The sequence below is a fragment of the Musca autumnalis genome, unplaced genomic scaffold, assembly GCF_047663935.1.
Source record: "Musca autumnalis isolate F117 unplaced genomic scaffold, ASM4766393v1 scaffold_2, whole genome shotgun sequence".
Lineage (NCBI taxonomy): Eukaryota > Metazoa > Arthropoda > Insecta > Diptera > Muscidae > Musca > Musca autumnalis.
In genome coordinates this window covers 178,675,599-178,699,270 of record NW_027411755.1, presented here as the reverse complement: position 1 = coordinate 178,699,270, position 23,672 = coordinate 178,675,599, and the positions used below count along the sequence as shown (strand labels likewise).

General features: G+C 38.9%; 1 protein-coding gene across 1 annotated transcript in view; it reads right to left on the bottom strand.

The window, feature by feature from the left end:
• Positions 1-380: 380 nt before the first annotated feature.
• The window catches only part of LOC141393216 (neural cell adhesion molecule 1-like), a 280,193-nt gene continuing 256,901 nt past the window's right edge, over positions 381-23,672 (bottom strand). The window contains exons 6-7 of the mRNA XM_073966178.1: positions 872-1,360; positions 381-763 (exon numbers count right to left, since the gene is read on the bottom strand). Coding sequence (XP_073822279.1) covers positions 546-763; positions 872-1,360 — 707 coding nt within the window. The 3' untranslated portion in view covers positions 381-545. The remainder of the gene's footprint in view (positions 764-871; positions 1,361-23,672) is intronic.

Sequence of the window (23,672 nt, the reverse complement as noted above, 5' to 3'; positions counted from 1 at the left end):
TGAAAAATTATTATTTCATAAAATTTCAGAATAATTCATGGTGGGGGGTATAAAAAGTCCTCCCCGGCCGAATTTAATGATTTTTTACTTGTTTTGATAACTTCTGAGGATATGATATAGAAAATTATGATCACAATCAGTAGAAAAATTCCCACCAACATAAACTTAATGTTGCCACATTTTTGCATTCTTTTTACAGGCTAGAAGGAATGAAATGATTTAAACTACAACACATAAAGGCGAACAACATGACATCGATAAAAAATTATTCTATAAAAAATTTACCTATTTAAGATTCATTTATCATTTTCAACTATTTGCGGTTTCACAATTTCGTACAATATTTTTTTGCATTTTTTTCATATTTTTCTTTCCTCTCATTTTTCATTTGGTTTTTGTTTGTGTTCTATTTTTTCATGTTTAAAAAAGCTAAGCTTCTTCGGTTATTACATCGAATTAACGATAGAAGACAAAATTAAAAGGCAGCAGCGCGTAATCAAACTAAGCGTAAAACTGATAAATTGACAAGTTAACGGAAACGGAAATTAAAAATTTCTCAGTACAAAGTTCGCTAGGGAACCGATGGCGAAAATGATTATGACATGGTGGGTGACAAATGCCACCGTGTGACTTGCGAGATTTTCCAGTGTGGCAAAGATTTTCACCGCACTCCAATCGCTTAAACCGGCTAGATTACGTGAAGCAGCTCGCATCAGATATGTGGTGTTGGATTTTAAGCCGGAAATGACAAAACGGCGGCCATCTAATAGGAAGAGAGGAGAGAATAAAAGAAAACAAGACACAACAATTACATGTTAAGTAACACTAAGAAACCCATCAATTGTGTGTGGCTGTGTGGTATTACACCTACCTCGGTGAAAGAGAAAATCTCTTCGTTTGGCATAACTCCAATTGCCGGCACTATATTTCAGCTCACTTTCACTCATATACTCCACACGATAGCCCAGCGTGTTCATATTATCATCAACATTGCTATACTTCACCGAACGTATGTCCAGCTCAAAGCCATCGGTAAATGTTCGTTTCAATTGAAAACGTGACGGTCCAGCCGGTTTTTGTCCTTTGCTCAGTTTAATGACACGTTCCAGAGTACCCAGCGGGTTGGCTACCTTACACTTGTAATCGCCCAAATGCGTTTCATTTAACACGTGTATCTGTAGCGTTGAACTGTAGTCGCCATAGAAAAGACGATAGTTGCTGCCACGTATCGATTGACCATTATGTAGCCAGGCAAATGATGGTGGTGGTTCACCCATAGCTTCGCATGATATATTCGTTACGCCACCAATGTAGGCATATTGTTGCAATGATGTACTGTTATCGAACCAATAGGGTTTATCTGAAATAATTCACAAAAAAATTTGTAGCTATTAGAGTTGGTGGGGAAAGTGATGGTTGGTGTTATGGTGTTGGTATAACAAATTGGATAATAAAAGCAAAATGTGAAAGAATCATTAATAACAGTTTGCAGCTTTCTTTGTTATAATGGCATAACCCAACGAAGAGGGAATGGTGGAGGAAGGTTATAATAGCTTTGGATTTGGTAAATAGGTTGTACACAATTTAATATGAAGTTTAATATTGTTTAAAACCAATCGTCAGTATGTTTGAGATGTAATGCTTTAACGTTTTATAAATGGTAACCAATCTGTACAATGAAGGGTACAATATGTCATTAAAAACGAAATATGACAACTGCAGCTCCATGTTAATCGGAGCTTTATGTTGGATCCCTACTTTTCTGTGTGTGCGAGGTTGCCATCTTATTTAATGTGTTTTAGATCCTCGAACTTATGTTTTAGATAATACTGTTCTGCTCCGAACTAAAAAAAAATCACTTTTGATATGACCTGCTGACTATACTATAATGATGACCATACTATTATGATCACCTCCCCTTTGAAAGCATTCTAGTTTCCCGCGAACACAAATGTACACTCCGAATCCGATATCAACAGCCAAACAAAGGCAGACGAAGTGAGTATGAGCTTTGCAAAGCTCCCAAAGCACCTGTCAGGACCACAACGACCAAGTTCGTGTTAAATAAGGCTCAACTAAAGAAAAACAAGTAACAAAGGCGTTAAGTTCGGCCGGCAGAACTTGTTATGCCCTCCATAACGATAACTATCTGGCCTAACAATGAAAATGATATTTTTACCAAGAAAAACGATTTATTGTTTTCTTAACTCCGATTTGAGACAACTCCAAAACATGGCTTTTGAACGCTTTTACAGCATCTCAGGCAACAAAAATCGTTGACCACGCCTTTTTTCTTGATGTGCTGTAATCAAATGAAGTCATTGGATCCCCAGTCAGGGCTGTACGACGGATGACCCATCAATTCCACGTTTTGTCTGGTCAAACATGCGCTGGTTTGAATCGAGGTGTGAGAGCCCACATTGTCATGATGCAGAATGATTTTTCTTCTTTTGTTCGTTTTTCGAACTTCTCAGGAGACTTCAGGCAAACAAATTATAGTGTACCACTCAGAATTAACCGTCCTATATTTCTCAGCCGTATAGTCGCCACACGGTCAGTTTTTCTGAAGAAACAGACAACCTTTTGCTTCGAAGTGCTTCTTACACAGACGACTTTCGTTTGATTTGGCTCGTTATCGAAGACCCAAACGGCCGATTCCTGCTTTGTTTCAGTCTCCTAAGCATACTCGTAGATCCTAGATTCGTCTGTGACGATCTTATAAACGTCGTATGAAGCACCGCAATCGATTTTATGCTCAGTTTCTTTGAACCAATTCCTAGGAGCCTTTTTCGAGCGATTCATGCAATATCAAATGTTAGTTGGTGGAAGGAATGCCTAAGGATACATCTATCCACGGTAGACAACATGGCGATCTTGCATTATCCGTTCACGCGCCGCATATTTTTTTCTGGCACAACGACCGATTTTGGTCGACCCTCACGACCTTCGCTTTTTGGCGAGTGTCGACCAAGGTTGAATTCATTAAACCAGTTTTTCATAGTCCTATAGGATGGTCCTTTATCGACATACAAAGATTTAATTTGATCATTACACTCTTGCGGTGAATATCTACGTCAAAAATTTGGGAAAAATTCTTGGACGAAAATGTTCAACCGTCAAAACACCGAAAATAGGGAGGTACCGTTCTATGGGGGCTATATGAACGACAAATTTCTGGCGGAAAGTTTTATAACCTCAACGAAGCCTGCATACCAAATATCAGCATTTTCGGGGGATAGGCTGATAGGCTCGTTGGACTAGAGGTTCTCGTTTATACCTTTGGATATCTCTCTCTCTCTCTAGATCATGAAGATATCTCCTGACGTGCCTGTGAAAGGGAAGCCTGTCCATTAAATCTTGACAGGTATGTTCACGGCGATAACACCCGAGCTGATGCTGCATGGACAACATCCTATTGTACTGATGCGCCGGTAAAACCTTCGTCTCGTCATTTAGATGGTCCACTTGTGTCTTGAGGAGGCACCCTGTTGCAGTCCTAATGGCGACATTCTGGCAGTTTTGAATATTCTAACCACAGACCGGCCTTTTTTGTTTGCCAACAAGATTTCTTTGTCAGCATCCCAAGAGCTGCCGGCCAACGACTTGAGGACTTTGTTCTAACTTCTGATCCTGTCGCAAACACCTGTGGCTTACGGGAACGACTTAAAGATGCTATCGAACGTTACTCCCAATATTCTGGGGTAGTTAGTGGTCGGAATCAGAACACCATCGACAAAATTTTCAGTGGGAACTTCATTTCAGCCATCCAAGTGGTGAACAGTGTGGCAGTGGATTTAGTGCCGTATATTTTCATATTCCTCAGATGCAAGAACTGCACTTGGTCAGCCATGTAGACATTTAACCTATGCCATATGTCATCGACGATAGGACCCGATTTCAGGATCGTACAATCATCCGCATACACAAGGATATCTATGCCGTCTGGAGTGTGTGGAATTTCAGAACGGTAAAGGTTAAACAGTTAAAAACAGTTCCCCTAAGAATTAACGATGCAATGCTAGGGGACCTGAAGGCTTGATGGACTTGAAGCTCATGATGAGCTCTGACATTCTAGCTAGTAGCTAGACCACCTGAAGCAATGCAACATTGGTACAGGACTAAATATTAGGTACTGTGGGCAACGGTTAAATCACTCTCGAATCCGGGAAAAATAGATGATAAAACGGCGGTTACTTTCAACGACGAGACCGTAACTGACCCAAAGAGGTGGACATTTTATTTTAACCGATCGTTTATAGATCGTCAACCAACGTGAATTTATGCTAACGAGGGTATATACCCTTTCATACGGGCAAAATGTGCCTCATCGATATAATGGTTTTAGACCCCAAGTATGTTTGGACAAAATGTGTTTCAGACAATTTGAAGTCGATCTGGCTGGTCTGGCTGGCTGGAGCACACGATAACTCTCGAACGGATAAACCGATTCGGTTCAAATTTTGGTTTTCGTAATATTTTACCCAAACTTAGTTTAGGTTCGAAGATGGGCTATATCGGTCCCCTCCTTCCGGTACCTCCCACACAAAAGTTCGAAAATGTTCGGAAAATTTGTGCGTACGATAACTCTTGAAGGGAGTAACCGATTTGGTCCATACTTTGCCCATCGTAAAACGTGTACCAGACTTAGATAAGGTTTCAATATGGACTCAATCGGTTCACTCCTTCTGGTACCTCCCACACAAAATTTTAGAAAAGTTCAGTTTAGGGCCATCACTCGAATCGTATTGATTTTTGTTTAAGCAACTTGTATTCACTGCCCTCCATACGACGGTACAAGTTTCATTAGGGGCAAGTCCATACTTCCTGAGAAAATAGCCTGAAAGTAGCAAAAAACCCCTATGACGCCGTGAGGTGGATGGAGCGCAAGATAACTCTCGAACGGATAAACCGATTCGGTTCAAATTTTGGCTTTCGTAATATTTTACCCAAACTTAGTTTAAGTTCGAAGATGGGCTATATCGGTCCACTCTTTCCGGTACCTCCCCCACAAAAGTTCGAAAATGTTCGGAAAATTTGTGCGTACGATATCTCTTGAAGGGAGTGGCCGAGTTGGTCTATACTTTACACATCCTAATATATCTACCAGATATAGATCAGGTTCAAATATGGACTATATCTGTCCACTCCATCCGGTACCTCCCACACATTATTTTGGATAAGTTCACTTTAAGACCTGATTTCGAATCACTTTGAGTTTCGTTGGAGCAACTTGCATTCGCTGCCCCAATTACGATGGTAAAAGTTTTTTAAGGGGCAAGTCCATACTTCTTGAGCAAACAGCCCGAAGAGTGTAAAAATCCCTTATGGCACCATATGCTGTGGCTGGAGATCCTCTTCTATAACGGTCAATGTCAATCCATTCCTTTTAGTATCTCCTCCGCAAAACTTTTGATCTTTAATCCTAATTAACATTTTTGTCGGTTCAAACGCCCAAAATGTTTAAAACCCCCTAAATACATACGTATTTTGGGAAAAAATTGTTTCAATATACACAGGCTGAGGGTATATCTCTGTCAGCAAAGCCGACTGATACTTTTTACTTGTTTTTATAAGAATTTATCTGAGGATCATCAACCATCGTGGATTGTTTTATTATTTTTTAGAGGATCACCAAACAACGCGGATTTTTTAAAAATTCTTTATTGGGGATCATCAAACATCTTGGATGTTTTAAAAATATTTTATTGAGGATTATCAAATAACGTGGAGTTTTTAGAAATATTTATTGAGGATCATCAAACAACTTGGATTTTTTAAAAAAATATTTTAGTGAGGATCATCAAACAACTTGGGTTTAAAAAAAAAAAAAATATTTTATTGAGGATCATCAAACAACGTGAATTTTTTAAAAATATTTTATTAAGGATCATAAAACAACGTGGACATTTTAAAAATATTTTATTGAGGATCATCAAACAAAGTGGGCTTTTTAAAATATTTTATTGAGGATAATCAATACACGTGAATTTTTTTTTAAAAAAATTTTTAGAGAATCATCTACTAACGTGGACTTTTAAAAATATTTTTTGAGGATCATCAATTAACGTGGACATTTAAAAATACTTTTTTGAGGATCATCAATAAATATGAATTTTTTTTTTTTTAAATTTTTGAGAATCATCAATTAACGTGGACGTTTAAAAATACTTTTTTGAGTATCATCAATAAACCTCTATTTTTTAAAAATAGTTTTTGAGTATCATCAATAAACGTGGATTTTTTAAAAAGATTTGTTTGAGGATGATCAATAAACGTGGATCTTTTTTAAAAATATTTTTTGAGATTCATCAATAAACGTATTTTTTTTTTTTAAATATTTTTTGAGATTCATCAATAAACGTAAATTTTTTTTTAAATATTTTTTGAGATTCATCAATAGTTTAATTTATTAAAAATATGGTTATATTTCACAGTTTAATGTCAATTTCCTCTTTCTACCCACAGATATTGTTGCCTCCATGTGTCACACTTTAGATATACCCCACCTGACTTTCGATTTGTCACCCAGTGAGGCATTGGATGAAAACCCTCTGAGAAGTACATATGTCTCTAAACCTGCATCCATATAATTTGCAATTTTCACAAGGCCTGGCAGAGCCGGTGCAAAGTTTTGATTGGCGTTCCTTTACCGTGGTTTATAAAACTGAAAAAGGTAGGGCCTCGAAGTTATAAATAAATCAAATTATCTAAAATTTGTGTTCATTTTCAGAGCTCGAACAAGTCCAAGACATCTTACAAATTGGTGAACCAATAGGAACCCCACAACGATTAAAGAACTACCCGATGATTCCCATTATAGTCCATTTTTGAAAAGTATTAAAACTTCGACGGATAATTGCATGATTTTGCATTGTTCACTGGATAAGATTATGTATATTCTTAAGCAAGCGGATGAATTGAATATCAGGTGAGTATGGATATCTCTTAAGCCTCTCAGGAATCTAAGAAGTCCCCTACCTTGATTACAGAGCGTCTTCATACCCACCGTGGATACCCACACTTTGGACATGGAAGCAACACAAAATGTCAGTGCCAACATAACCACCATGCGCCTGATGGATCCCACGGATTATCAATTGAGGTATAGGGTGAAGAGGACTATTTTACGCCGTATAAAAGGAACCCTCTTAGCCGACGAAGTACCACCACAACATACGATGGTCGATGTTGTAGACGTTATCCGAATCATGCACCAGGATGAACCCGGATTTGAGTATTCCAGAAGTGTCCTCAACCTGTCGTTAGCCATCCATATTATACCATAAGCCTGGAAAGTTGGCAGGCTGGTCTCGCTACTGAAGCCCGACAAGGATGCCAGCAGAGGTGAATCGTAATTCTCCCCTGTTGCCAGTAGCAAAGATTCTACCACTATTCAGTCAGTTCACATTGTAAGTTCAGTTTAGGACCTGCTCTTGAATCACTTTGATTTTTGTTATTACAACTTGTATTTACTGCCCCCTTTACGACGGTATAAGTTTCATGAGAAAATAGCCTGAAAGGTGAAAAAGCCCCTATGATACCGTGTGTAGTGGTTAGAGCTCAAAATAACTCTCGGATCTGCCGATTCGGTCCAAAATTTGGTCATCGTAATATCTTATCTGAACTTAGTTTGATTTCTAAGATGAGTAATATCGGTCCACCTCCCCACAGAAGTTCAAAACTTTTCACAAAAATAATGAGCACGATAACTCTCAAAGGGAGTATCCGATTTGGTCCGTACTTTGAACATCGTAATATTACAACGAGACATAAATCAGGTGCGAATATGGACTATATATCCAACACCTTCGGGTACCTTCCACACAAAATTTAGGAAAAACGCAGTTTAAGGCCTTCTCTCAAATCACATTGATCTTTGTTGTAACAACTTGCATTCGCTGTCGCCAAGTTCAAGTTCATACTTCTTGAGGAAATAGCCCCAAGGTTATAAAAACCCCTATGACACCATGTAAAGGGGCTGAATGAAGCGCACGATAAATCTCGAACGGAGGAATTTGGCCTTCGTAATATTTTTTCCAAACTTAGTATAAGTTCGAAGATGGGTCATATCGGCCCACTCTTTCAAGTACCTCTCCCACAAAAGTTCGAAAATGTTTGGAAAATTTGTGCACACGATAACTCTTGCAGGGAGTAACCGATTAAGTCCATACTTTTCACATCGTGAGCTCAATTGGACCACTTCTTCGCGTACCTCCCACAGAAAATTCAGTTTAGTATCTGCTCTCGAATCGCTTTGGTTTTTGCTGTAACAACTTCATCAGGGGCAAATCCATACTTCCTGAGAAAATAGCCTGAAAGTTTCAAAAAAACTCAATGGCACCATACTTAGGGGCTGGAGAGAACGATAAATCTCAAACGGATCTGCCGATTCGGTCCAAAATTTGGATTTCATAATATTTAGTCCAAACTTAGTTTAAGTTCGAAGATGAGCCATATCGGTCCACTCCTTCAGTTACCACCCCACAAAATTTCAAAAATGTTCGGAAAAAATGTGCGCACGATATCTCTTGAAGACCGATTGGGCCATACTTTACACATCCCAATATATCTGCCAGATATAGATCAGGTTCGAATATGGACTATATTTGTCTACTCCTTCGGGTACCTCCCACACAAAATTTCGGATAAATTCACTTTAAGACCTGCTCTCGAATCACTTTGATGTTTGTTGAAGCAACTTACATTCGCTGCCTCCTTTACGACGGTAAAAGTTTTTTCCGGGGCAAGTCCATACTTCTTGAGAAAACAGCCCGAAAGATGTAAAAACGCCTATCGCACCATACATATGTAGTGGCTGGAGAGCACGATAACTCTCGAACTGATCAACCGATTTGGTCTAAAATTTGGCATACGTGATATTTTGTCCAAACTTAGTTTAGATGCGCAATACCGGTCCTCAACTTCCGGTACTTTCCCCCAATATTTAAGAAATGTCACTAAAATTGTATGCACGATATCTCTTGGTCCAAACTTTGGATCTCCTAGTATTTTGTGCAAGTTTAGTTTAATTCTAAAATGGCCCTTATCGGTCCTTTTTTTAGGGTACCTCTCCAAAAAAGGTTAACATTTGTGTCTAAGTGCAGTTTAGGGTCTGTTCGAAGATCCTTTGGAAATGTATACCGATGCTGTTCGTTGTGGTCCTGTTTGCAGCGATATTATGGTTCCGCGGACAAGTCCATGTCCAAAAGTTATCCGACGACCCACTGAAATGACTGGTGGATGCGATATCTATCGAAAAGATATTTGGGAATCATATCTTTTCGATAGATAAGATCCACTTCCATAATGGATTATGTCGGTCCATTCCTTTAAGTACCACGTCCGCAACACTTGAAATTTAATCCTAATCCACATTTTTGTCGGCACGTTTAAATGTCCAAAAAATTCTGAAAATACATTCGATCAATCCGTAGATGAATGTTTCAATTCACATAGGCTAAGAGTATATCTCTGTCGGCAAAGCCAACTGATACTTTTTACTTGTTAAATTTACTTCCTACATAAAAGTTCCATACTTCTGCGTTTAAATCAATTTTAATGCAACTTCTGGGATCGTGTTGAAATTTTAATATAGGGTAGTCCATGTGATCGGCCCTAATGTAAGGGCCCCAAAATGTGCCTAAATTGAATTTTACCATATTGAATTTTTTATTTTCAACATAAAAAACCGAAACAATTACAGAAAATATGTCGAATGTGTCATCAACAATCACCATTTAAACAACCAACCAACCCACTTCCGTTTTTTTTTCTTCTGACCGACCGGCCATGTTTCACTTTATGTCATATCCATTCATTGCATTGCATGTCCAGAACGCAGCTCTAGCATTCTTAAATTTGTCACTCTCTGTTATGTCGGCATCATTGTTTCTATTGTGGCTTCTGGTACTTCAACCAAATATTATCCTTTGGGCATTTAGTACGAATAGGTTTATTTGAATGGAGTTCCATTTATGTGGAGCTTTGTGGCGAGCTTGGTTTGCAGGATTTGTTCGTCGTATATGCCACCACACCAGTGTGTCAGTGGGTTTTGTAGTTCCTACAGTCTTTTTTTATTCATTCGTTCGTTTGTTCTCCTTTAGATTATATTTCCGTTTCTATTCAATGCACTCAAGCCCAAGTGTCTGGTTGTGATGTTGTTGGCAAGTTCCTGGTTGCAGCTTTAGTTTTTCTTTGTCTTAACAACGAAAGGGGATGATGGGAGGTTTGGCTGTTTAGCTGATGCTGATGGTCTGCTATCCTGTTCTTGTATTGCCTTGCAGTGCAAATGTTTTGTTTAATTTTCAAAGTGCATCTTAATGAAGTTTTCTCCTTGCGGACATGTATTTTAAAATGAATTTTGTTTGGTTTCTCTGGCAAAGGCTTCGACTTCTTTTTCTACTTCTTCTCCGATTACAAACGGCATCTTGTATAGACCAAAATTCATTACCACTCCCCAGAGTAACCAAAGTGTTGTCAGTGCCTTGTGGTTGCTTACTAATCTTAAAGTTTAGTTTGCACTTTGTTTTGTTATTTCCGCTCTAAATGGGGGGTTTCGTCTTCTTCTTACTTTTATTGTAATAAAAAAGTCTAATTCAAATTTTATTTCAAAATAATTTCTTGTAAATCCAAAAGAATTCTGATTTCAATTTAAATTAGTAATATCAAAGAAACCCGCAGGATATTCGTTGGATTTTTAAGGAAAAATTCAAGAAATTTTAAAGATGCGCGGATGGCCCTCTTTATACCTTTATAGACGAGCTGTGATGGTCGTCTTTATAGACGAGCTGTGAAGGTCGTCTTTATGGACGAGCTGTAGGTCGTCTTTATAGACGAGCTGTGAAAGTCGTCTTTATAGAAGAGCTGTGATGATCGTCTTTATAGACGAGCTGTAGGTCGTCTTTATAGACGAGCTGTAGGTAGTCTTTATAGACGAGCTGTAGGTAGTCTTTATAGTCGAGCTGTAGGTAGTCTTTATAGACGAGCTGTGCAGGTCGTCTTTATAGACGAGCTGTGAAGGTCGTCTTTATAGACGAGCTGTGAAGGTCGTCTTTATAGACGAGCTGTGAAGGTCGTCTTTATAGACGAGCTGTGAAGGTCGTCTTTGTAGGCGAGCTGTGAAGGTCGTCTTTAAAGGCGAGCTGTGAAGGTCGTCTTCTTCTTACTTTTTTGTAATAAAAAAGTCTAATTCAAATTTTATTTCAAAATAATTTCTTGTGAATCCAAAAGAATTCTGATTTCAATTTAAATTAGTAATATCAACGAAACCCGCAGGATATGCGTTGGAATTTTAAGGAAAAATTCAAGAAACTTTTATAAATGAGCGGAAGGTCATCTTTATACCTTTATAGACGAGCTGTGATGGTCGTCTTTATAGACGAGCTGTGAAGGTCGTCTTTATAGACGAGCTGTAGGTCGTCTTTATAGACGAGCTGTGAAAGTCGTCTTTATAGAAGAGCTGTCATGATCGTCTTTATAGACGAGCCTGTGAAGGTCGTCTTTATAGACGAGCTGTAGGTCGTCTTTATAGCCGAACTGTAGGTCGTCTTTATAGACGAGCTGTAGGTAGTCTTTATAGACGAGCTGTAGGTAGTCTTTATAGACGAGCTGTAGGTAGTCTTTATAGTCGAGCTGTAGGTCGTCTTTATAGACGAGCTATGAAGGTAGTCTTTATAGACGAGCTGTGCAGGTCGTCTTTATAGACGAGCTGTGAAGGTCGTCTTTATAGGCGAGCTGTGAAGGTCGTCTTTAAAGGCGAGCTGTGAAGGTCGTCTTTCTAGACGAGCTGTGAAGGTCGTCTTTATAGACGAGCTGTGAAGGTCGTCTTTATAGACGAGCTGTGAAGGTCGTCTTTATAGACGAGCTGTGAAGGTCGTCTTTATAGACGAGCTGTGAAGGTCGTCTTTATAGACGAACTGTGAATGGTAGGGTTTTATAGACGAGCTGTGAAAGTAGTCTTATAGACCAGAGGTGAGTGTCGTCTTTATAGACAAGAGAGTTTCTGTAGACAAGCTGAAGGGAGTCTATATAGACGAGCTGTCCTTCAGAACGGGTCTATAGAAGCACTCTTTGTTTCTGTAAAGGACTATAGAATCACCCTTTGCTTCAGTAAGGATCTCTAGAAGCACCCTTTTTTCAGTAAGGGTCAATAGAATCACCCTTTGGTTCAGTAGGGGTCTATAGAACACCCTTTGTTTCAGTAAGGGTCAATAGAAGCAACCTTTGCTTCAGTAAGAGTCTATAGAACACCCTTTGTTTCAGTAAGTGTCCATCAAAGCAGCTTTTGCTTCAGTAAGAGTCTATAGAACACCCTTTGTTTCAGTAAGTGTCTATCAAAGCACTCTTTGTTTCAGTAAGGATCTATAGAAGCACCCTTTGTTTCAGTAGGGGTCTATAGAAGCACCCTTTGTTTAAGTAAGGGTCTATAGAAGCACCCTTTGTTTCAGTAAGGGTCTATAGAAGCACCCTTTGTTTCAGTAGGGGTCTATAGAAGCACCCTTTGTTTAAGTAAGGGTCTATAGAAGCACCCTTTGTTTCAGTAAGGGTCTATAGAAGCACTCTTTGTTTCTGTAAGGGGCTATAGAAGCACCCTTTGATTCAGTAAGTGTCTATAGAAGCACCCTTTGTTTCAGTAAGGATCTATAGAAGCACCCTTTGCTTTAGTAAGGGTCAATAGCAGCAACCTTTGTTTCAGTAAGGGCAATAGTACCACCCTTTGATTCAGTAAGGGTCTATAGAAGCAACCCTTGCTTCAGTAAGGGTCAATAGTAGCACCCTTGTTTCAGTAAGAGTCTAAAAGAGCAACCCTTGTGTCAGTAAGGGTCAATAGTAGCACCCTTGTTTCAGTAAGAGTCTAAAAAAGCAACCCTTGTGTCAGTAAGGGTATATAGAAGCACCCTTTATTTCAGTAAGGGTCTATAGAAGCTCCCTTTATTTCAGTAAGGGTCTATAGAAGCACCGTTTGTTCCAGTAGGGGTCTATAGAAACACTCTTTGATTCAGTAAAGGTCTATAGAAGCACCCTTTGTTTCTGGAAGGATCTATAGAAGCACCCTTTGTTTTAGTAAGGATCAATACAAGCAACCTTTGTTTCAGTAAGGGACCTTTGTTTCAGTAAGGGTCAATAGAAGCACCCTTTGTTTCAGTAAGGATCAATACAAGCAACCTTTGTTTCAGTAAGGGACCTTTGTTTCAGTAAGGGTCAATAGAAGCACCCTTTGTTTTAGTAAGGGTCAATAGAAGCACCCTTTGTTTTAGTAAGGGTCTATAGAAGCACCCTTTGTTTCAGTAAGGGTCTATAGAAGCACCCTTTGTTTCAGTAAGGGTCTATAGAAGCACCCTTTGTTTCAGTAAGGGTCTATAGAAGCACCCTTTGTTTCAGCAAGGGTCTATAGAAGCACCCTTTGTTTCAGTAAGGGTCTATAGAAGCACCCTTTGTTTCAGTAAGGGTCTATAGGAGCACCCTTTGTTTCAGTAAGGGTCTATAGAAGCACCCTTTGTTTCAGTAAGGGTCTATAGAAGCACCCTTTGTTTCAGTAAGGGTATATAGAATCACCCTTTGTTTCAGTAAGGGTATATGGAAGCACCCCTTTCTTCAGTAAGGGTCTATAGAAGCTCCTTTTGTTTCAGTAAGGGTCTATAAAAACACCCTTTGTTTCAGTAAGGGTGTATAGAAGCACCCTTTGTTTCAGTAAAGGTCTATAGAAGCACCCTTTGTTTCAGTATGGGTCTATAGAAGTACCCTTTGATTCAGTAAGGGTCTATAGAAGCATCATTCAGGTCTTTATAGGCGAGCTGAAGGGAGTATTTACAGATGAGCTGAAGAGATCTTTTATAGAAAAACTAAAGGAAGTTTGGTGATCTAAAGGGCGACTTTATAGACGAGCAAGGAAGTTTTCACAGAGGAGCTGAAGTGAAGTCTTCTTATAGACGAACCGAATCAAGTCTTTATAGAGGATCCGAGTATACTCTTTATAGACGACCTCATGGGAGTTCGGCGTAGTACTTGATCTTTGCAGGGTTTTGCCTGCTATCATTAACTAGTCCTTTCATTTTTATACCCTCAGCCTTTAGGCTAGAAAGGGTATGCATATACACTTTGATAAGACCAAAAATGTGCCTCGTCGAAATAACGGTTTTAGACCCCAAGTACGTTGCTGGTCCGCACGATAACTCTCGAACGGATCAACCGATTCGAACCAAATTTTGGGTATCGTAAAATTTTGTCGAAGCTTAGTATAAGGTCGAAGATGAGCCATATCTGTCCACTCCTTCAAAATGTTTGTGTAAAATGGTGTGAATGATAACTCTCGAAGAGAGCAATCGATTTGGTACAAACTTTGCACATCGTATTATTCCTTCCAGATATAGATCGGGCTCAAATGTGGACTACATCGGTCCACGCTTTCATGTACCTCCGTTTTGAAATTTTTTCAGTAGGTTGTCCTTGCGGCTCCCTTTACGACGATACAATTTTTTTCTTCCTGAGATATTGACGTAAAAGCTCCAAGAAACCTGACGGCACCAACCAAAATGACAAATCCGCCATATAATTCTCGCAGGCAGTTTCTATTGGTGCAGACTTTGCACATCGTATTGTTTCATTCAGTCATGTATCTGGTTAGTATAGGGACTATATTGGTCCACTTTTTCGGGTACCTCCCACACAAATTTCGTCCGAAGTGAAATGAAGTTTAAGAGCTCCTCTCGCATCGTTTTGATTTCTCTTTCAGTAGGTTGTTCCAGCGGCCACATTTACATTAGTAAAATGGCTATTGTGCAAGATAACCCTAAATTTTTCAAAAATGTCTTCCAAACTTTGTTAAACGTAATTTAGTATTTGAGTTCTTTATGAAGAAGTTTCGTTATACAAAATCAATATAATTCATATACGTCATTATTATTGTGTTTGGTTTGGTTTTGTTGTTGTTTTTTTTTTTTTGTCATTGGCTGAGGGTATATCTCCGACAGCACATCTGACTGATACTTTCTTACTTGCATTAATTATCTTGTAATTCAATAATGATTTCCTTTAAATTTTATGCAATATATTTTCTAAATACTTTTCCATATTAAACACCCAAAGGGTTATTTCTTTATATAATCCCATTTGAAATAATAATAACAACAACAACGAAATACTATAATTGTACTGCAATGCAAACGGAAATTGTTTATTACATCTATATAATCAATATCTAAATAGACAACAGATTACAAATATAAATTTGTCAATATTCCTTCAGAAGAGAGAGTGAGTGAGGGATTTGAGTTATTCAGGATAAAGTCGAAATAAATCTCAGCAAATAACTTACACAGCTTTAAAGCGCACACATACGTTCTGACATAGAAATGTACGTTTCGACAACGTTACCATGGTAACTGATGCAGAAATTGATGGAATAATCTTGAGCTTAAGTGATACGCTGCCACAAAAGGAAATCCAATGGAAACCCAACGAGCAATAGATAGACATAAACGAAAAAAACAACAGTCATTCAGACAGACAGTCAGCCAGCCAGCCAAACAGATGTACATCGGTTGGGCATTGCACAACAATGCAATTTCGAATACAAACCACTGGGACACTGAAAAAATTATTAACTGAAGAATTTTTTTTATCTTCTAAAGGTTGATTTCATTTCTAAGTATGTGGCTTGACATTAGAAACAAGTCAGGAAAATGTTACATAAAATATGTACCATGTCCTACCTTTAATGGAATTTAATATAACTTAGTACATTTTGCATTTTAGCTTATACGTCTTTTACACAGACCAGTCCTTTTCCCTTTGCCAGAGACGTTATTAGATTCGCGTTTAACTCACATCTTTGTATTGCAAGAAAAATGAAAGTACGACTAACAATAAGTAATGCCGTGAACTGCAATTGGAAATATTAATGTAGATGTGTGGACTTCCGTTTTGTTGTTGTGTCTCTGTGAGAAAAAATGGAAGAAGAACAACAGTTTCTTGGCATCAATGTTTTGCAACAAAAATTGTTTTAACTTTAAGAAGGTTTAAACAAAATAAGGGGTAGTTTACACTATATGTAAATGTCATATGACATGAAAATTTTCATCATTATATAGTCCCTAATATGTGCAATATTGGGGATTTTCCTTACGCCATTTACTTTGCGCGTCCACACCAGCAAAAATGTAATAAAATTACGTCTCGACATTGCCTGCGTGGGTAGATATGGAATGTTTTTATTTCGTGTCATATGACATTGATAGATAGTGTAAACTACCTCTAAGGAAGAGGTTGCTGTATCGTTGAATTTTATATTTAATCAGAGAATCTGGCTTCTAGAAAATTGTTTTCATGAATCTGCACCTGGAATGTAAGGCCTCTCTACAAACAAGTGCAGTTTGCGCGCTGGCGGGATGTACTTGGTAAGCACAAAGCTGATATTATCGCCTTTCAGAAGGTTTGATGGAATCGGGCATACGTATATATCACACTTACGCGCTGTATTACAGCTGCCATGAAACTAAACCTGAGTTATGGGTTTTTTGAGTTTTTGGAACAATTTCTCAGGAAGTATGAACTTGCCCCCGAAAAATGTGTACCATCGTAACTAGGACCAGATGAGTCCTTAAACTGCACTCTTTCCAAATATTGTGAGGGAGGTACCCGAAAGAGAGGTCCGATGTAGTCAATATTCGAACATAATCCGAGTCTGTAAGAAATAATACAATGTACAACGTTTGAACCAAATTGGGGTCCCACTTCGAGGGTTACCTTACGTACTATCCGGTTAAGTTGGTGCCTGCAGGCGTTTTGGAGCTTTTGAGCCATTATCTCAGGAATTATGGACTTGCGTCCAAAACAAGGCGCCTTCGTGACAAGGCCCGCAAGAAGAACTTATTGGAGAAAATTCAAAACGATTCGAGAGGAGCTCTTAAACTTCGCTTTTCCGAATTTTGTGTGGGAGGTACCCGAAGTAGTGGACCAATATAGTCCAAATTCGAACCCGATCTTGTATATGTGGAAGGAATAATACGATGTGGACCAAATCAATAGCTCCTTTCGAGAGTTATCATTCACACCATTTTACAGAAACAAGGAGTGAAACGATATGGACCATATTTAAACTTAAACTAAGTTTGGGTAAAATATTCCGAACCACAAAATTTGGTTCGAATGGTCGGATGGACAGCATGGTCACAAACAAGCATGGTCACATTTGGCACGGCGGCGCACACGACTCAAATCCACAGAAAGAGCGTACAAAAGAGAACAAATGTTTTGATTTGTTATTGTTTTATAGCTAACGTGAATACAAACTTACTAACACACTGTTATAAGTTGCCAATATTTTAAATACATTCACATTTTCTCCGTTCTCTTTTTGGTCATGCCTGCAGTCTGTCTGGCTGCAGCGCATGATAACTCTCCAACGGATCAACCGATTCTGTCCCAATTTGGCGTTCGTAATATTTTGTCCAAACTTTGTTTAAGTTCGAAGATGGGTTATGTCGGTCCACTCCTTCAGTTATCTCCTCCACAAAAGTTCTGAAATGTTCGGAAAATGTGTGCGCATTATAACTCTTGAAGGAAGTAACCGATTCGATCCTTAATTTGCAACTCGTGAAATGTCTACCAGACTTAGATGAGGTTCCAATATGGACTCAATCGGTCCACTCCTTCGGGTACCCCCCACACAAATTTCGGACAAGTTCAGTTTAGGACCTGCTCTCCAATCGCTTTGATTTTTATTTTAGCAACTTCTATTCACTGCCCCCCATACGACGGTACAAGTTTCATCAGGGGCAAGTCCATACTTCCTGAGAAAATAGCCTGAAAGTTGCACAAAACCCCTATGACACCGTGTGAGGTGGATGGAGAGCAAGATAACTTCCGAACGGATCTGCCGATTGGGTCCAAAATTTGGCCTTAGTAATATTTTGTCCAAACATAGTTTAAGATCAAAGATAAGTCATATCGGTCCACTCCTTAAGGTACCTCCCCTACAAAATTTCAAAAATGTTCGGAAAAATTGTTCGTACGGTAACTTTTGAAGGGGGTGGCCGAATTGGTCCAAACTTTACACATCCTAATATATCTACCAGATATAGATCAGGTTGAAATATGGACTATATTTGTTCACTTCATCCAGTACCTCCCAAACCAAATTTCGGAAAGTTCACTTTAAGACCTGCTATCGAATAACTTTGATTTTTGTTGAAGCAACTTGCATTCGCTGCCTCAATTACTATGGTAAAAGTGTTTTAGGGGTAAACCCTAAATACCCTATGGCACCATATGTAGTGGCTGGAGATCCACTTCCATAATGGTCAATGTCGATCCATTCCTTTAAGTATTTCCTCCGCAAAACTTTTGCTCTTTAATCCTAATCAACATTTTCGTCGTTTCATACGCCCAAAATGTTTAAAACCCTCTAAATACATAAGTTTTTTGGGAAAAATTATTTCAATGTAACACAGGCTGAGGGTATATCTCTGTCGCCACGCCGACTGATACTTTTTTACTTGTTTTTTGAAAATGTCAATGTAATCTTATATTTTTCTGAAGTTTCTGCACTGAAAAAGTACTTCATTAACACGTTTTGTAAGAAATATTTTCAAAATTTTTGCTTGAATATTCTTTTTTAGAGAAACTGCTATTAAAGCTGAATTACGCTTACTTTTCCATTTTCAAATAATAAAGAAAGCGAAAGCGTAGGGGAAATTCGTTTCAGACAATTTGGTGTCATTCAGCTCAATTCGCCTTCTACCTATTTATCTTCGGGTACCTCGCTCAACAAGAGTTCAACATAACTGCAGTTTAAAAGCTGTTCGCGGAGCCTTGAGGCATTTTGCCAAAGACACTTCTTGGGGTATTGTTTACAGCGATATTCTATTTTCCATAGTCAAGTCCATGTTTCCTGACATAATGGTAAAAAACTATATGGTGACCAACTAGCTGGTGGGCGTTATAAATATCAAAAGGAAAGTCTCTTAAAGTAAGATCCACTTCCAAAATGGATATTTCGGTCCATTCCTTCAGGTATTTTCTCTGCAAAAGTTCAACCTTTTTGCCCACTAATCCAAATCAAATTTATTAACAATACGTAAGCATATATTCCGAACGTTCACAATTGTTAAAATTAATACCTCAACAAGTAAAAAATTATCAGTCGACTTTGCCGACAGAGATATACTCAATATACACATGAAACAATTTCTTTTCCGAAAAACCTATTTATTTAGGGGGGTTTAAAAATTTGGTTGTTTGAACCCCTGAAAAAAATTTACCGTCGTAATTGAGGCAGCGAATGCAAGTTGCTTCAACAAAAATCAAAGTGATTCGATAGCAGGACTTAAAGTGAAGGAGTGGACAAATATAGTCTATATTCGAACCTGATATATATCTGGTAGATACATTAGGATGTGTAAAGTATGGACCAAATCGGACACTCCCTTCAAGAGTTATCGTGCGCACAAATTTTCCGAACAATTTCGAATTTTTGTGGGGAGGTACCTGAAAGAGTGGACCGAAATGGCTTATCTTCAAACATAAAATAAGTTTGGACAAAACGTTACGAAGGCCGAATTTTGGACCGAATCGGCAGATTCGTTCGAGAGTTATCTCGCGCTCCAACCACTACACATGGTGTCATAAGGTTTTTGTTTGCACTTTTCAGGCTATTTTGTCCGGAAGTATGGACTTGTCCCTGATGAAACTTGTACCGTCGTATGGGGGCAGCGAATGTATTTTGCTGAACTATGCCGAAATTTTGTGTGGGAGCTACCCAAAGGAGTGGACCGATTGAGTCCGTATTGGAACCTCATCTAAGTCTGGTAGAAATTTCACGACGTGCAATGTATGGACCAAATCGGTTACTCACTTCAAGTGTTATAGTGCGCGCAATTTTTCCCAACATTTTCGAACTTTTGTTGGGGAGGTGCCGGACGATCTTCGAACTTAAACTAAGTTTGGGAAAAATATTACGAAAGCTAAATTTTGGACCGAATCGGTTGATCCGTTCGAGAGTTATCGTGCCCTCCAGCCAGCCAGACAGGCGGACGGACATGGCTAAATCAACTTCAATTTGTCTGAAACGGATTTCGTCCAAACATACTTGGGGTCTAAAACCATTATTTCGATGAGGCACATTTTGCCCGTATGAAAGTATATATACCGCCGTTAGCATAAATGCTGAGGGTATAAAAATCGGGAGGGCCGTTCTATTGGGGCTATATGAAGGTGTGTTCCAAAACCGACAAATTTCAGGTGGAAATTTGTATACCCCCAACGAAGACTAAATACCAAATTTTAGCCAATTCACTAGGATATTGAGACCACATTCTTAAAAACGCCGAAAATTGGGAGGTACCGTGCTATGGGGCCAATATGAAGGCGTGGACCTATTCGTATACATTTCAGGTAGGAAGTTTTATACCCTCAATGAAGACTAAATACCAAATTTTAGTCTTTGAGGTCCCAACTTTCAAAATACCGAAAATCGGGGTATACAGTTCTTTGCGGGCTATATGAAGGCGCGGACCGGTATAGCCCATTTTCAATGCCAAACATCAACATATAAATTTCTATACCAATTATACAGATATATCTTAAAAATTGCGAGCTGTGTCTTTATTTCAACAGACAGACGGACATGGATATCGGCTTAGAATTTTATGCTGATCAAGAATATATACTCTACGGGGTCTCCGGCGAATATTGCGATGTGTTACAAACGGAATGATAAATATAATTATAACCTCCATATTATGGTGGAGGGTATAAAAACAAACCCCTCTAAAGGTAACGACTGGAATGTCAGGACTCTGTAAAGAGCAGGTGCACTTTTCGGGCTGGCGGATATACTGGCTAAGTACAAAGCTGATATCAGCGCCTTTCAGGAAGTGTGATGGAATCGGGCAGACGCAAAGTTCACACAAACGCTATAATACTGCCATGAAACTAAACATGAGCTAGGTTTTGGATTTACCATAAATTGAAGGCATAAAAACCTGGTCGTCATATTCACTGCGGTTGTTCAGAGAATTTCCACAATCCGTATAAAAGCAAAGTTTTTAACATCAAGCCTATTCCACTCAACTGATCCACATGCTGGAAAACGGCACTCCTTGTCCCGACAATGCGGAAGCGCAGTGGCAAAGAATAGCCCACTCTCTTCAAACTGCTGCAAAATCTATATATGGGTTTCAAAAACCACCACCTAAAAATCTATGGTTCAAGCAGGAGTGTCGTAAGTACTGAAGAAAGAACGCGACATTCAGAGTAGCCTGGCAATCAGTAGCAACAAGAAGACCGAAAGAAAAATATCGTGAGAAGAGGAGAGAAGAGAAGCGTATTTTCAGGAGAACAAGTAAGAAAATATCAGACAGCTTTGCTGACAGAGATATACCCTCAGCTCGGACCTAAAGGAAATAAGTAAACACAATACTTCTGACGTCCTTATTGTTTTTTTTTTGAGTTTTGGACCAATTTCTTAGGAAGTATGAACTTGCCCCCGTAACTAGGACCGCATACACAACCAGATGTGGGAGATATCCGAAGTAGTGGACCGATATAGTCCAAATTCGCACTCGATCTATATGTGGAAGGAATGATACGATATGGACCAAATCGATTGTTCCCTTCGAGAGTTATCGTTCACACCATTTTACAGAAAATTTTTGAACTTTTGTGGGGAGGTACCAGAAAATTTGGGCAAAATATTACGAAGTAAAAGATTTGGTTCCATTTTAGTTGGTGCCGTTAGGGTTTCTTTGAACTTTTGGGCAATTATCTCAGGAAGTAAGGACTTGTCCCCCAACAAATTCTGTCCTCGTAAAGGGGACAGCAAGAACAACCAACTGAAACAAATTTCAAAACGGTCCAAGAGGATCTCTTAAACTTCACTTTTACCGAATTTGAGGTACCTGAATATATAGTATATATTTGTAACCGATATATATCTGGAAGGTACAATACGATGCGCTAAGTGTGGGTCAAATCGATTGCTCCCTTCGAGAGTTATCGTTCAAACCATTTTTCAGAAAAATTTTGAATTTTTGTGGGGGAGGTACCCGAGGAGTGGACCGATATGGCCCATCTTTGAACTTAAACTAAGGTTGGGTAAAATATTCCAAACACAAAATTTGGTTCAAATCGGTTGATCGGTTCGAGAGTTATCGTGCTCACCAGTCAGCCAGACAGAGGGACAGGGCTAAATCAACTCCAAATTGTCTGAAAAGCAAGAAAAATTTGAGCGTGAGAAACTCGAGATGTTCAGGAGTCAGAGTGAAGTCCTAAAATTTTACCAGAGTGTAAAACACCCGACTGATGGGTATGATGCACGCACATTCTCCTGCAAAAATGATGAAGGGAATCTGGTAACTGATACAGATAGCGTCTTGAAGATCTGTAGTGCGATTCTCTAACTCATTTTTTGAGTTACCGACAAAAATCTTTAAAATTAAAACGCAAAATTATGAATGAAAAGTTAAAATAAAAGTTGACAACACTCTTGCTATCGGCAGAACTTTACGGCTACTTTTTATTTGTCGCGAACTTACCGAAAAATATCGTTAATTACCGAATTTATAAGCATTTTAATTTTACCAATTTTTGCCGGTACCCCAAAAATGTGTTAGAGAATCGCTCTAGTGGAAGAAGCATTTCATAAAGCTCTTAGTATCGGGTATGGGCGGCGATGAAGATATCCCAGAACCAGTCGCAAACGACGACGTTGAATGTCTACTAGCTAGCCAAAGCGAGGCCATGACAAGCTGATGGGCTGTCCGCCGCCTTCGGCAACGCAATTAGATCAGAGGCATTCCAAGCCACGTAGTCCAGTCAAAATAGGCATGTATATAAGAGGGAAATAGGAAAAATTCCCACAAAGCTGAATTTTGGTGGGAAGGTAGGGTTTGCCATAAGAAGCAACGTCTTAAAAGTCCCCATCGATCCCATGTGTGCAAACGAAGTTATCCAGGGTCAAACGTCATTTTGGTGGCCTTATTCAGTTTTTTTTTTATTTTTCCCAAAAACGGTAAGTCCTATCAAAAATCGACTAAGGTAAAAGATGTCGGCTTACAAATTCAATTCAATTCAATTTTATTTAACTTAAAATTTCTGCAAGAATGATCTTTATCGCTTTTCAATAGAAGTCACTTTTCCTGAGATATCGCGATATAAGTGTCAAATTACACATGTGAAGAAATAAGGAGGGGTTGATGGGGACTTTTAGGACATTGCTTCTAATGAAAAACCCTAGTTGTCCACTAAAATTCAGCTTTGTGGGAATTTTTGCTATTTCAATGCTTATTTTGACTTGACTAATGCCTGAGTTAGGAATCCCTGCAAAACTGACACGGTTATGAGAATGATATTGGCTGATCAGCAGCTAAAATAGGAAAGAACCTCTCCGCGCCTTTTAAAACAAAACGAGGTTTCAGACAAGGTAACAACCTATCGTGTGACCTATTTAACATTTTACTGGAAAAGATCATACGAGATACGAATGTATATACGACCAGAGAAAAAATAGCACGATATACAATAGGGTAATTATGTTACTGGCCTACGCAGATGATATTGACATATTTGGTAGATCAACGCTAGCCGTAACAGGCATCTTTGCAAACATTTTAAAGGATTCTACCAAAGTGGGTCTGGCAGTCAACGGCGATATGACGAAGTCAACACGCAAGATG